The following is a 16,292-nucleotide window of genomic DNA, read 5'->3' as shown; positions in this document are numbered from 1 at the left end:
TAGCATTTTTTGTTTGCTGGCAGCATTTTAAAAATGTACATTCTGTAAAGACAAAATGAAGACATATCATATTTTCAGAAAAGAAAACGCCTTAAGATTTAATTCGAAAACTCGAGTTCTCAATACCAGATAAGGCCGGTATGCACCTCTAGCGAAATTTTCGGTAGCAAATATTTATTTAAGTCTACAACAAAAAAAACAGGGCTGTGTACACAAATTTTAAACCAGCTAATCGCTTTTAAAAATTGTTAATATATGTTCCAAATATTCCTCAAATAAATTGTTTATTATTTACAGACCTTTTAAAACATTTACGCACACAATGATTGTAATAAATTAAATGTTTGCTGCCAAAATATGCTTTTGACAACCCTGCTATTTTCATTAGAGGTGCGTACCACCTTACGAAATTGAACGCTACCGAAAATTTCGTTAGCATAAATAGCAATGCATTTCTTATGGGAATGAAATTTTTCGCTAGAGGTGCATACCGGCCTATAGTAGAATTCAACTAAAAAATACATGTATGCAAATAGGTTGCTTTGGAAACATTATCGAATATGTTTCCAATTGACTTTGAATGTCCAAACTTTTGACGATATTCTTGTAAATTATTTGTTTATCTGAGCGGCACAATATATACATTTTTCTGTATTTATTGTTGCTTCGGAGAAATGAGGTACAATATTTTCTTCATCGCTTTTGAAATTGCTGTTGATCGCCAATATATTTTATTTAGATGGGTACAATGATCATAAAACCGTACATTCGTTTGTAATGACAGAGATGTTGACTTCATTCATTCTTTCGTAATTTTAACAGGTCCGATCGCCAACATTTTGCACAGTTGTTTTTCTGTTGTGCTGTCGAGTACATTTATTTATTAGTTTATACTTACCGTTTCGATTGCATTTATACACTAATAATGCTGAAACTCAGCATTTTCCGAAATTCCTTCACTACCAATGTGTTGCGGGGTTCAATTCGCTTATTACATGTAGGAGAGGGCAATGTTTTGCCAACTTCTGTCGATTCTAATTCGAGCGAATTTAAGGTGAGTTTTTGTGTTGACCAGTTGCATAATTCTCATGCTGATAACATTATTTGAACCAGGAAAATGAAAAAGATATGGTAAAGTTAGTGGATGAGTTGCGTTCGATTACGAGTGAAGTTTTAACTGGTGGTGGGGACAAAGCCATTGAACGACACACGTCTAGAGGCAAGCTGTTGGCTCGTGAGCGCATCAATAAACTACTGGATAAAGGATCACCATTTTTGGAATTGAGTACTTTGGCTGGTTATCAGTTGTATGGTGATGAAGTGGTTAACTCTGGAGGCATTATTACTGGAGTTGGTCGCATATGCGGGTAAGATATGTTATTAATAATCTATAAAAATGACAACTATTGAAATAGCACTATGGAAGTGTCAGGTAAATATGCGGTAGGAGCTTTGGTTACAAATTCAGGCAATTCGTATTTCACACGATAATTAAAAATAGAGAAAAATACTATTCCGGATACGGTAGACAACATATTATTATTTCCTAAATATGCAGTCAATTCATATTTCTGCTTTATGGACGTTTGTGGCAAAAAATAGATATATAAAGTAGTACCTCTGGATGATCAGGTTTGCTAGAGAAAAAACGGAAAAAGACAAACAATTCAAAGGCCTTTTTCCCAGTTTTCGTCGTACTAAAAACCATGGAAGCCATCGCGTATAAACTTAAATTTTATCTGTTTGGCGTAATAACGTTTCCATTTGAACTAATATTATTGAGGGAGTATCATAACCACCTGAAATTCTATATACTATAATGTAAGCCGTTATTTTCTTAAATGATACTCTTATATGTGATCCATGGTGGTGGGTTTTTAAGATTCGGCCCGGTCGAACTTACTTTATTTTGCACCAATTTGATCAACTCCCTTATAGAAATAGAATGTGATGCGTTTTTACACTCATGAAAAAATTTAGTGTATATTGTTTTTAAGCGCCGGTTTTTTGTCATATAGTTCTCATATTGCCCATTTTATTTCTTAACTATATATGTCACAATTTTCATTCGATTTAGCGCAAATTTGAAATTTGGATGTATTTTATACCACTTAACAGTTATGCTGAATATGTTTGATGTCGATCCGTTTTTTCGATATTACTCATATATAGAAATTATTTCTTCGGAACCAAGAGTTCGTTTTTTTGGGACATTTGAATGAATGGTTATTTTTTAAATATGGTTTACAGTGGCCCCTTTTTTTAATATAGAACCCATATATACCGTTCTTGGGGAAGGTCGTCCACTGTGAGAACATCCACAAAGAGCACATCACTTATTCCAAGTTTAGTTATCAGTATTCCATCACCGGAAAATTCAGTATAAATCTGCGTTAGAAGTTTATGGTCTCCAGAAGTCTTCCTTCCATTGTTTAGTATGAAAATATTTACTAATTGCTTTTTATATCATACATAAAATAATTATCATATGAAATTTAAACATTTTTCAGAACTGAATGTGTAGTTGTTGCCAATGATGCCACAGTCAAGGGTGGTTCCTACTATCCAATAACGGTGAAAAAACATTTAAGAGCTCAGGAGGTTGCTCAAGAGAATAGACTTCCATGTGTCTATCTTGTGGATTCAGGCGGTGCCAATTTACCTCGTCAAGCTGAGGTCTTCCCCGATAAGTTGCATTTTGGTCGCATTTTCTACAATCAAGCTAATATGTCAGCATTAGGGATTCCTCAAATAGCTGTTGTCATGGGAAGCTGTACAGCTGGTGGTGCCTACGTCCCAGCTATGGCTGACGAAAGTATTATTGTTAAAAAGCAAGGAACTATATTTTTGGCTGGTCCACCATTAGTAAAAGCCGCCACTGGAGAAGAAGTATCTGCTGAAGATTTAGGCGGTGCTGATTTACATTGTAAAACTTCGGGTGTAACGGATCATTATGCTGTCGATGATGAACATGCTCTCTATTTGGCACGTCAAGTCGTGAGCAATTTAAATACCGCTGCAACCAATGCTTACAATGAAAATTTACTCTACTCGAGTAAAAAGACTATCAAAGCGGCATCTAACATTTTTGAGGCCGAAGTTGAAGAACCTAAATATGATCCACGTGAATTGTATGGCATTGTCGGTCCAAATCTAACAAAGAGTTTTGATGTACGCGAGGTAATAGCACGTATTGTCGATGGTAGTCGCTTCACAGAATTCAAAAAACTGTATGGTGAAACTCTAGTATGTGGTTTTGCTAAACTTTATGGTCATACCGTTGGTATTGTCGGAAATAACGGAGTTCTTTTTTCGGAGAGCGCCTTGAAAGGTGCACATTTTATACAACTGTGTGCCCAAAGAAATATTCCACTAGTATTTTTGCAAAATATCACTGGATTTATGGTTGGACGCGATGCGGAAGCACATGGAATTGCCAAAAATGGAGCCAAAATGGTTACAGCCGTTGCATGCGCTAATGTTCCAAAATTCACTGTCATTATAGGTGGTTCATATGGAGCTGGTAATTATGGTAAGTTTCAAAAATAATCCTTTATTTTTTTCGGATTTTAAATGATATAATTTTTACCTTTCAGGCATGTGTGGCCGAGCATACTCTCCAAGATTTCTTTTTATGTGGCCAAATTCTCGCATATCAGTTATGGGCGGTACACAAGCTGCTAATGTATTGGCTCAAATTACTGCCGATCAAAGAAAACGTGCTGGAAAAGAATTTACAGAAGCGGAAGCTAACAAATTGAAGGCTCCCATTATGGAAACCTTCGAAAAGGAAGGTTCTCCTTACTATAGTACTGCTCGTCTGTGGGATGATGGTATTATAGATCCAGCTAATACACGCCAAGTTTTAGGATTGAGTTTGAAAACAGCTCTCAATAATCCTGGCGATAATACTAAATTTGGTGTGTTCCGCATGTAAACCAAAGAATCAAAAAAGAAAACTCCAAAACCCACTTTTCTTTCGATGGGGAAATGTGCATTTATTAAGTATCGAATCGTAGAAACTACGTACGTTTTTGTGAATACCTTCCATAATGTTTGTGAAACTGTTGCATTTATTAGAGTTAAGTTCAATATAAACAAAATTCTGTAAAAAAGTAAGTCTAAAAATAAAACCCCTTGTCCCAAAAAAACGCTATGTATTGTACTAAAATATTTCATATTTTTAAATCTTGTGTGTACATTATTAAAAGAATGTAAGTAAATATTTTTTCCGTATAGGTGTATATAAACTTCGAAAAGGTGGGTAATAATTTCGAGTTTGGCCGCTAAAATCAAAAATAAATCTTTAAAAGTAGCATATCGTTACTAATTTTTTTGTGGAACATTTTATAACTTGAAGGGGAACGATACGAAGTAACAATTGAAATGGTTTATTTTATTTAAAATGAATTAAAAAAAAATGACCGTGAACAAATTTCTGTTTTAGCAGGATAATGCGATCTTAATACCTACCCTAAACCGCTAAAATAAAAAAAAAATAGTAAAAGCAGAATGAAGTTAAAAATTAAAGACATTATGAAAGAAAATTAAACGTGTAAAATGGCTATTTTAGCGCGATAATGCAAACCTAATACCGGCGTAGTTTTCAAGATGTTGACACCTGAAAAATTATTTGTTTTTTTAATTTTTGTATTGGGATGAATAGTATATTTTAATAATATCAAGTAAACAATACTTTAAATTTTGGGCTAACGTGAATTCAAAGTGATGTGTGTAGGCGTGCTTTGACCAGGGTTTGAGACGATCTCCTATGGAGAGCCTAAAGAGGATTTTTTGCAAAAAAAATTAAAGGCCCTGGATTCACGAAATATGATTTTTCTAAAATACAAATATTTAGTGCCTCTTCCCTTCCAGCATTATTCGATTTTCCTATCGCTACCATGGATCCTTTTAAGTGACACTATAATGGTCGTTAAGTGGCACTATAATGGTATATGCACCCAAAGAAATTTGTTAGTAGGGACGGCAGAAGAGTCTGCTAAAACAACAGAAAGTCTGCTGAAAAAGGGGCAGCAGTCACTGTTTGCTGAAATAGCAAACATTTCCTGCTATTTTTTAAGGTCGATTACAGTAAAACATGTTTTATTTTGCCTGAAACAAATAAAAATGTCAACTGACATATATTGTTTTAACATAATTAAAACAATATTTTATGAATATCTATAGTATTTGACCAAAAATCTGAATATTTATCGAATCGAGGCGTAACAGCAAACAAAATGGTTGGTGATCGTATTTAGGAGCTTGTAAGTATATTACAGTGCAAAAATATACCAAAAACTACTTTTGGTTCTTAAATATGCTTTGAGGAAAAATGTATAACCTAAAAATTTTATAATTTGTTGTTCATTAGGTCCTGAAGTACAAAAGTATAACAGCAGATATCGACTGCTGTTTTTAGCTGACTTTTTTTTATGAGTGTGTATATAAAAATTGTGAAAATATGTTGCATTCACTATTCCAGGGCATCTTCTCAAAACTCGATTTTATACCCACGATAGGAAGCCACCGCGGATCAATGGTAAGCATACCCGAATTGTATACAAAGGATAATGGGTTCAATTCAAGTTTCGACCGAACACCAAAAAGTTTCTCGGTAATGTTGGTGACATTTGTGAGAATTTCAAAGCTTCTTTAAGTGATTTCCTCTTAATGTGAAACGCCGTTTGGCTATAAAAAGGAGGACCCTTGTCATTGAGCTAAACATGGAATAGATATAGCATCCTGATGAAGAGATCCATAAGTGTCTTACACTACGCTAACATTTTGCTCTAAATAACCTGTTTTGATGTCTGAAATCTCGAAAATGCGTGAACCATAGTATTAAAAGCAACAAATTTATGCCGGTGAACATAGCATAGTACAGGGCATATTAATAGTTTACTAATTAATTAATTAATATTGCTAACATTATTACTTTAAAATTGAAATCAAATGTGTAAAAACAGAACGAAATGATAACTTTTTTTTTTGCAAATTTTATTATAACTTGATGGGGAATCATCCAAAGCAACGATTGAAAAAGTTTATTTTCTTTCAAATAAATTATTATTATAATTTATTAAATACCTTTAGATAAAGTTAAATTAAAAAAGTAAAAATTAAAATAAATGTCTTTATTGACTTTATTTTTCACTTTGATTAAAAAATTAATTGTTTCAGTTCATTTGTTAATCAATTACGTCTTCAACTTCAATAAAATTCTTAATTGGAAATATTTTGGTTTCACACTGTGAAACCGGGTATTATAAGTTAGCGCATATGTTTGCAACATCCAGAAGGATGTTGCAAAGCCATGTCCGTCCGTCTGTCTGTGAACACATTTTTGTGATCTTAGTCTAGGTCGCAGTTTTCGTCCAATCGGCATCAAATTTGGCACAAATATGTGTCTTGGGCCAGAATAGAACCCTATTGATTTTTTAAGAAATCGGTTCAGATTTGGATATAGCTCAAATATATATGTATATGGTCAGATTTAAATATATTGTTACGTTTTTATATTTAGGCGTTTTTAATTACCCGACAATTAAAACACAGTTCTTTTAAATAACGGCAATCTACAATTTATTTACTATGACTTCACACTTTACAATTCGTTCACACTGAAGTTATTCGTTTGACGCTTTAATTAAGACTGACTCGTTAGCAGCATGCGAGCGCTTTTATATATGACGGTGTGGCAATTCGAGAACATTCTGGTAGCACTACAATATTCTGGCAACGCCAGAACATTCTTAGACAATGATAGAAGGATCTACGACCATTAAGTCATTCATCTGGTGGCTGCCAAACACATACACACTCACATAGATATGCGCTCGCATTACTACAAGAACAAAAACAATGACAATATACAATGAGATGAAATGAGAATGCAAAATAACAAAACAAAGGGGTTGTTATCAAAGAGAGTGAGAACTTACATGAAAATAAGCAAACAAAAGAACATAAAAGAAATTCAGGAAAGTGCTAGAAAATGAATAGATGATTCCAACAAGTTATAACGAAATTTTATCGTTACAATTTGAAATTTAAATTAACGGAAACTAATTTAAATAAACTTAAACTATAATTATCAAATTCGTAACACTGCCTCCCGCTTAAGCCTGTTCGTCCCGAACAGGCACAGAACCTGTTCCGTAAGGAGCCAATCGTTCCAGATGTACAACTTTCATCTTTGATCTAGGGCTGTCGTCCTTCTGAATCCGGTATACAACATCATTGATCTTCTTGATGACTTTGTATGGGCCTTCCCACTGTGTTTGCAGTTTGGGACACAGTCCTTTCTTTCGTTGCGGGTTAAATAGCAGAACCAATTCTTCTTCTTGGAAGCCCTCAGTATTTACAGCACGATCGTATCTCGCCTTCATTCTGTTGCTGACCATTTTTATTTTGTTGCGCACTGATTCGTGAACTTCTCCGAAAGTGTTTGGAATGTCGTTTCTGTTTTCTTCCATGGCGAGCTCATTAGGTTTAGCGCCGAATATCAGATCTCCAGGCAACTTCAACTCAGTTCCGAATAGAATATTGGCCGGTGTTCGAGAGGTGGAATCATGAATGGCAGATCTATAGGACAGCAAAAACTTTGGTATATGCTCGTCCCAGTCCCTCTGGCCGTTGTCCACTACTTTTCGAAGATGTTCCTCCAGAGTGCGATTAAACCTTTCTACCATGCCATCGGATTGTGGATGTAATGGTGTAGTCCTCGTTTTCTTGATACCAAGGGATTCACACATCTCTTTGAATATGGCCGATTCAAAATTTCTTCCCTGGTCTGAGTGAATCTCGGACGGCACACCGTAGCGACATATCCAGTTTTTGTTGACAACATCCACAATCGTTTTTGCCTCTTGGTTTGGAATTGCATACACCTCCGGCCATTTGCTGAAGTAATCCATGACCACAAGGACATAACGGTTTCCAGAATCACTTACTGGGAAAGGGCCTGCCACGTCCATTGCTATTCTTTCAAACGGGGCTCCAGGTCTATACTCTTGCATAGGACCTCGACTTTTCCTTGTTGGACCTTTCGCCTTCATGCACTTCTCGCAATTGGCTACCCATTCAGCAATTGATTTCTGGCATCCAACCCAGTAGAATCGTTGCTTCACTTTCTCGGCGGTTTTGGTTATTCCCAGATGACCTCCACTGGGACCATTATGGAACTCCGCCAAAACATCTCTTATTTTGGAATCTGGAACGATGATCAAATTTCGGCTGCTCTTGCCATCTTCGCTTTCCCATTTACGTTGCAGGGATCCATTGACTAGAACTAAACTATCCCATTGAGCCCAGTATGCTTTCATAAGTGGACTTTCGGCTGCGATGTCTTTCTTGCTGGGTTTCTTATTTTCTTGTTTTGCCGAAATAATTTTTCTCAGAATGGGATCTTTACGTTGCTCTGTTGACCAGTCTGTGCCAGATTCGATGTGTAACTGCCTGACATTTACAACTGTCTCCTTTGGTTCAGCCTTCGAGTAGCGTCTGCTTTCTACATTGCAATGCCGTCGTGTCAAGGCTTGATCAATAACTTGTTTGCCACCTTTTCTATTATCCGCAAAATTTGAATTTGAGTCGCTTGGCTTTGTGATCGCCTTCTTCTGATTATTGTTTAATGGAAATGGCGAGATTGTCCCCGACGTTTTACGCCACGCTTTACATTCCCGGGAAAGATGTCCAGCCTTATCACAGTTATAGCATTTCATTCTAGATTTATTTGCTTGCTGCTTCATTTCTTGCATTATCTGCTTTACAGCCTCTTTTACCAATTCAATGACCGATTTCAATTCTTCACACTCGGTCTCTACTCTGCGTACTTTGTGAATTTGAGGCCGTGCCAGCAATCTCGCAGTCTCTTGTACAAGTGCAAATGTTACTGTTTCTGTGAATGTAGCTTTTTGTGCGGCATATGTTGCACATTTTATGTCTGGGTCTCGAATGCCATTCACAAAGGTCTCAATTTTGATGCGGTCCACAAGTGGGTGACTCTCTCCTGGGTATGCCAAAAGCACCAACCGCTCAACCTCTGTTGCAAAGTCTTGTAGAGTCTCATTTGACTTCTGGACTCTTCCTCTTAATTCCATTCTGAAGATGTCTTGCTTATGTTCTCCGCCGTACTTACGTTGAAGTGCCGCTATTACTTCATTATAATTATTTCTAGAGGCAGCGGGAATGCTTTGTATCACATCAGCGGCGTTGCCCTTTAATGCCAATAGAAGTTCAATTGCTTTGTCATTGTCGTTCCATAAATTTCTAGAAGCAACCATTTCAAATTGGAATTTGAATACATCAAATGAAGTTGAGCCATCGAAAACAGGAGGTTTGGTTTTTGAGCCCTCGATGACGCGCACTGGCCCACCTTTAATTTCCAGCTCTGACATTTTTCTTTCAATGTGTAGAAACTTCTCATCATGAACCATAATTTTCTCATCCACAGAAATAATCTTCTTATCCAGCTCCCCAATTTGGCTTTCGATATGGTCCACACGTTTTTCCATGCCTTCAGCAATTTGTTGAAGATTCTCATTTAGAATTCTAGAATTTTCGTCCATCTTTTTTGAATTTTCGTCGAATTTTTCTTCCAATTTTCTAGAATTAGCTTCCATCATTTTTCTAGAATTCTCTTGCATTTTTAGAGAATTTTCTTCCATCATTTTGCTCAAAATATTGACCATCGATGTGTAATCAACAACATTAGAAGCTACAGATGGAGTTTCCAAGGCGCTGGCTACTACTGATTCGTCAAGATCTTCCTTATAATCGAACTCATGTGTTTCGATATCAATACTGCGCCGCTCGAACTCTTCCAGTAGTCGCTTTTGTAATTGAGCCTTGTTTCCTGTTGTCGGCAGCTCCAGTTTGCTCAATTCCTTTTTTAAGTCTTCCACACGAAGCTCATTAAACTTCATTGTAGATTTTTTTCCGTTATTTCACTTCCGACACCAATTGTTACGTTTTTATATTTAGGCGTTTTTAATTACCCGACAATTAAAACACAGTTCTTTTAAATAACGGCAATCTACAATTTATTTACTATGACTTCACACTTTACAATTCGTTCACACTGAAGTTATTCGTTTGACGCTTTAATTAAGACTGACTCGTTAGCAGCATGCGAGCGCTTTTATATATGACGGTGTGGCAATTCGAGAACATTCTGGTAGCACTACAATATTCTGGCAACGCCAGAACATTCTTAGACAATGATAGAAGGATCTACGACCATTAAGTCATTCATCTGGTGGCTGCCAAACACATACACACTCACATAGATATGCGCTCGCATTACTACAAGAACAAAAACAATGACAATATACAATGAGATGAAATGAGAATGCAAAATAACAAAACAAAGGGGTTGTTATCAAAGAGAGTGAGAACTTACATGAAAATAAGCAAACAAAAGAACATAAAAGAAATTCAGGAAAGTGCTAGAAAATGAATAGATGATTCCAACAAGTTATAACGAAATTTTATCGTTACAATTTGAAATTTAAATTAACGGAAACTAATTTAAATAAACTTAAACTATAATTATCAAATTCGTAACAATATGTATATGGAACATAAAACTTTATATAGCACCCAACACATTGGATATGCTATAGAAAAATGTGGATCTACAAAGTGGTGCAGGGTATAATATAGTCGGCCCCACCCGACTTTACACTTTCCTTACTTGTTTAATTAATGCTTTTTATTTCATTGAATTTCTGTTATGGGTCGCAGTATTCGTGAAATACTTAATTCTAGGCTCATTATTTGAGCTATGCCAGAAATGTACCCACAAGTTAAGGAAATAATAACAGCATTTGCGGAAAGTCTGCCAGTCAACAGTCGCAAAGTTTGTCTATCATATGATGAAATTAATGTAACGGCAGATATTGGCGATGGTACTCGTTTATGTCGAGTATTTGGTTTGAATGGCATTAGAAGCGACTGGCAGTGTGTATTGTCCTACGACATTATAGAAAATGGTCTAAATACTATCGGACCCTTGAAAGAATCCAATAGCCCAATGCGTTTACGTTGTCTATCAATGTGGATATGATATAATTTGCGTTTCCGCCGATCAAACTCCAATTTCACAAAATTTGTATAGCATTTGTAAAACGTTTAATTGTGGGGATAATTTTAAAGCCAAATACTTGCCGGAAATCTCTTCCTGCAATCCGTTAGACAAACATATATGGTTCATTCCCGATCTAATACATTTGATAATAGGGATAACGCTGATGGCGACTTGATTACGAAAGCCAAAGACTTTTACCCGGAAGCTTGTGTAACACATTTCCGTCCAGGAGACTTTGAAATGGTTACGAAAGTATTCACAAACGGAATAATAAGTAAAGTCAAGGATATAGAGCCAGACAGTGAGACAAAAGCAAAGACGGTTGACTTCTTGAAGAGAATGGAGACATTCATAGAATGTTCTTCTAATTTATAAAGAGACAATTATGGTAAGCTGTTCGGTACACGTTTAAAACTTAAAAGCAAATAAATTACGTGTAGTTGATTATCGTTACAGAATCTGTTTTAAAGGAATGGATATTTTTGAATTCGCATGGATGGATGCAGCTAAGTAGAACGTCGCCTGTCTGGGTTGAAGTTCGTTGCCGATGATTTTTTAATTGCAATGAAGGTTAGGTTATGTTAAAGTGGCAGCCCGATTAAGTTCCAAGCTCACTTAGACTATTCAGTCCATTGTGATACCAAATTAACTAAAAGTACCTATTACATATGGGCGCTTCTAGTTTTAACCGCTGAACCTTCTCGATTTTTCTTCTGTTGAACCAACGTCTCCTCACTGGACGTTGTCCAATTACCCTCCGAGGTTTTAATGAAACCTGGAGCTGAGTTAGTGGATGCTAGTACCTTCCATAGCATGGAAGCCTCCGACGTATTCTCGATACTGCTACAGTTATCATTCCAAGAGCTGAGCCCTTCTCAGTTCTCGTTTATATCCTCTCAGATTCATCTATCTCTGGTATTGCCAAAGTGTCGCCACCTACAGGTCGACTAATTGGCCTAACCCTTGGTCATTGCCAAAATTTATAACTTCAGTCGATACTCGTCCACTGGGCCCTGAAGTTAGCAACCCAGTGGATGAATTTGAATTTCGTGGATGAATAATTTACCACCACACTTGAAATTCGTAATAGGTACTTATTACGGTGAAATAATCCGCTTAAAACACGTCCGTTCAGTTTGACGGTTGAATGAAGAAATATATTCAATAGACACCCGAAAATAGAAGAAGAATTATTTTTCTATATTAGGAGCTACCCATTTACAACGAATTTAACTTTGGATGTTTTACGATTTCACATTGGCCGGATATTGTCTTCATATGTCGCCAAAGGAACAGTTCGAGTCCAGTTATGTGCCAATTACAAAGTGTTATTAAACGAAATCAAACATTACAGTATTAAGACATCCTATTTACAAAAGTAGAATGTCTTTTCAAGAACCAAAACTGGTTTTTGATATGATCATTAAAAAATCCTAAATGCGATGCCTTAAATTGAAAACTACTTAGACATGTATAAAAATATATAATTAATTAAAGGTTTTTATTCTTATTCGCTATATACAAAAAGTTTACGTAAACATTTAAAAAATTTTCTAGAATTACATTTGCACATTGAATTAAAGAGAATAAAGCATTAAATAATAACATTATGACCTAAATTAAAACAGTATAGTTGTTGAATTTGATGACAAACAAGGTCGCTTTCCGAAGTTGGCAGTCCGATTAAGTTTCAGGCTCACTTAGACTATTCAGTCCATTGTGATACCACATTAACTAAAAGTACCTATTACACATTGGCACTTATAGTTTTAACCGCTGAACTTTCTCGATTATTTTCTTCTGTTGAAGAAAATTTAATGTTTTCCCGGTCCGCCAGTAATCTAAGTTTAAATGGGGCCATATTTGCTTGGTGTCGTTACAACCCTTGCAATTTTCCCATCGAACATTTGCCATCAGTCCCTAGCCTTGCTAACTCATCCGCTTCGCAGTTCCCCGGTATGTTCCTATGGCCAGGCACCCATATTAGGTGAATATTGTATGATGGCTGATCAATCTCATTGAGAGATTTGCGGCAGTCGATGACCGTTTTCGAATTAAGGAACACAGAGTCCAAGGATTTTATTGCAGGTTGACTGCTGAGTATACGAGGGCAGTTCGGAAACTTCTTAGCCTAGCACAAAAAGCGCGGTATAAACAGAAAAAAGTTAAGTGTTTTGGAAACTTCCATCTCTGTTATGAACACATGTTAAATTTTGTTTCCATCTGGCAACTCCTTCATATAGAAACAGGTGTTCAAAAAAGACGCATCCGCATTTTTTTACAATAAAAAAATTAGAAATGCATGCCGTCATTATATATTTAAATAAAAAATGTTTATCGGGACAAGAAATTCATAATGATATGGTGAATGTGTTAGGTGAAAGTGCTCCTTCATATGCAACAGTAAAAAATTGGGTTGCTGAATTTAAACGTGGTCGTACAAGCATTGAAGATGAACCACGTAGTGGACGTCCAAAAACAGCAACAACAACAGAAATTGTAGCCAAGGCACATGAAATGGTATTAAATGATCGATGAATAAGAGTGCGTGAAATTGCTAATACCATTTAATTTTGCATGAAGAACTACAGATGAAAAAGCTTTCTGCAAGATGGGTGCCGCATTTGTTAACAGTCGATCAAAAACGCACAAGAATGAACATTTCTCAAGCTTGTTTGGATCGTATTAAGCGAAATAAAATGGATATTAAGCGTCGTTTCATAACTGTTGATGAGACATGGATCCACCACTATACTCCAAAGACAAAAGAACAATCCAAACAATGGACTGAAGCTGGAGGAAGTGCCCCAAAGAAGGCAAAAACAATTCAATCGGCTGGTAAGGTTATGGCAACGGTTTTTTGGGACTTCAAAGGTATTTTATTGATTGACTATCTGCAAAAGGGTAAAACAATAAATTCAGAGTACTATTGCAAGCTTTTGGATCAATTAAATGTACAAATTCGAGAAAAACGTCCTGACTTACAACACAAAAACATAAATTTTCATCAAGACAATGCAACGCGTGCGCTGGGCACAAGATAGGCTGTCCATTACAACTCTTTTAAAGAGAACATGTTCTCTTTTTGTGTTTCTATCTTTTTGTTCACTCTCTTTTTTTGGTGCCGTATTTTTATGTCCAACAGTGCTCTTTATGTACTCTATTTCAAAAAAAGTCCTAGATTGATGGAATTTTATTTATTTAAGGCCGGTATGCACCTCTAACGAAAAATTTCATTCCCATAAGAAATGCATTGCTATTTATGCTAACGAAATTTTCGGTAGCGTTCAATTTCGTAAGCTGGTACGCACCTCTAATGAAAATAACAGGGTTGTCAAAAGCATATTTTGGCAGCAAACATTTAATTTATTACAATCATTGTGTGCGTAAAAGTTTTAAAAGGTCTGTAAATAATAAACAATTTATTTGAGGAATATTTGGAACATATATTAACAATTTTTAAAAGTGATTAGCTGGTTTAAAATTTGTGTACACAGCCCTGTTTTTTTTGTTGTAGACTTAAATAAATTTTTGCTACCGAAAATTTCGCTAGAGGTGCATACCGGCCTTTAGTAGGAATTCGCCACAATTATTCGCCACTAATTGTTTACTGGGCTAAATCTGTTGACAAATTAAAGGTCGGAACACAATTGCGACGTTTCGACGTACGGCGTTAAAATTAGAAATATATTTATGTAATTGAACGTACTACGTAAATACGCCAATACGTTGTCGTCGTCAATTGTGGGCGAGATCATAGGAACAGGTGTGTTTTATTTTTGACAGCGTATTTTTGAATTTATTTTGTTTATTTTTTAAGAAAATGTGATTCTTTTTGTTTTTTATTGTTTTATTATATATTTATTTCGTTGTTTCTATCATTAGAATCTATTATTATTTTAATTTTAATATCAATAATATTATTCATTATTTAATAAAGAATTTTTTTATTGTGAACTCTTTTTTAGTTAAAATGTTCTCTTTTTTTAAAGCGAAAGTTCTCTTTTGAAAATTATCCATATGGAAACCCTAGCACAAGAGTGTTTTAACAATGGCTAAAATCAACGAATTAAAGTACGATTTGCTTGACCACCCACCTTATTCTCCTGATTTAGCTCCCAGTGACTTTTACTTGTTCCCAAATCTAAAAAAATTCCTTGCTGTTTTACCTCAAATGAAGATGCAATTACAGTTGTAAACAACTATTTTGAAAACCTTGAGGAAAACTATTTTAATCAAGGGATAGAATTGCTAGAAAAGCGTTGGACTAAGTGTATTGAAGTTTCAGATTATATTGAAAAATAAAAATATTTTTGAAAAACTAACTATTCTCTTTCATTGATAGGCTAAGAAGTTTCCGAACCGCCCTCGTATATTAGTGCCAACATTTTTTTTGGAACATTAATTCTCAGCCAATTCGCCACCTCTCTTTTTGCTAATATTTCAGACTGAAAAACAGTACAGTGATTAGGTAATCTTTTCGCTATTCGATGTTCCAGATCTTTAGAATGTACTCCGAAAACCACTTGTCCATTATTCGAGAATATAAAATATTTTTTTATTTATAAAGAAATTTGCCTGTTTTCAATCAAAAGCTTTCATCTTCATTGACCATAAATGAATGACAAAAAGAAAACTATATAAATTCAAATAAATCTTTAAAGTTCTTATCAAAGATACCCAAACAAAAAAATCAATAATTAACAAAGCTTGTTGGACTTATATTCAGAGAGCTTCATTTGTAAAACAAACCCCTTATAATTCAATTGACCTGTTTTAGGCACTTATTACATTTTCCAAATACATTTGTCTTATAGACAATCAGGGCATGCTGTTTTATGTGCCTTGCACACTATAAGCTTATCCGGACGACTGTGGTCTTGTCGAACATATCCCATATATTGGCCACATTATAAGACAAGGGTAAGATCACGGATCTCAGTAATGCTGGTGACATTTCTGAGGGTTTCATAGCTTTTCTAAGTGGTTTCACTGCAATGTGGAACGCCGTTCGGCTATAAAAAGGATGTCCCTTGTCAATGAGCTTAACATGTAACGCACTCAGTGATAAGAGAGAAGTTCACCACTCAGTGATAAGAGAGAAGTTCACCAATGTGGTATCACAATGGACTGAATAGTCAAAGTGAGCCTGATACATCGGGCTGCCACCTAACCTAACCTAAGATCAGGTAAGTGCAGC

The 16,292-nt window shown here is 35.6% G+C and overlaps 1 protein-coding gene across 1 annotated transcript; it reads left to right on the top strand.

Annotated features, from left to right (window-relative positions):
- Nucleotides 1–815: 815 nt before the first annotated feature.
- Nucleotides 816–4,151, top strand: Mccc2 (methylcrotonyl-CoA carboxylase subunit 2). Its single transcript, XM_075309489.1, has 4 exons — nt 816–1,054; nt 1,114–1,367; nt 2,511–3,532; nt 3,597–4,151. Exons 1-4 carry the CDS (start codon nt 926–928, stop codon nt 3,935–3,937), a joined length of 1,746 nt encoding a protein of 581 aa, XP_075165604.1. The 5' UTR covers nt 816–925; the 3' UTR covers nt 3,938–4,151.
- Nucleotides 4,152–16,292: the final 12,141 nt, after the last annotated feature.

Source organism: Haematobia irritans, chromosome 5 (genome assembly GCF_050003625.1).
Source record: "Haematobia irritans isolate KBUSLIRL chromosome 5, ASM5000362v1, whole genome shotgun sequence".
Classification (NCBI taxonomy): Eukaryota; Metazoa; Arthropoda; class Insecta; order Diptera; family Muscidae; genus Haematobia; species Haematobia irritans.
Note: the sequence above shows the minus strand (reverse complement) of the source record. Positions and strands in the feature narration are given on the sequence as shown.

Excerpts from the sequence above, each read along its gene's own strand:
- Mccc2 (XM_075309489.1), top strand. The coding sequence starts at position 926 with ATGCTGAAACTCAGCATTTTCCGAAATTCCTTCACTACCAATGTGTTG. Across the intron at positions 1,055-1,113 it reads CTAATTCGAGCGAATTTAAG|GAAAATGAAAAAGATATGGT; the intron begins GTGAGTTTTTGT and ends TATTTGAACCAG. Across the intron at positions 3,533-3,596 it reads ATATGGAGCTGGTAATTATG|GCATGTGTGGCCGAGCATAC; the intron begins GTAAGTTTCAAA and ends TTTACCTTTCAG.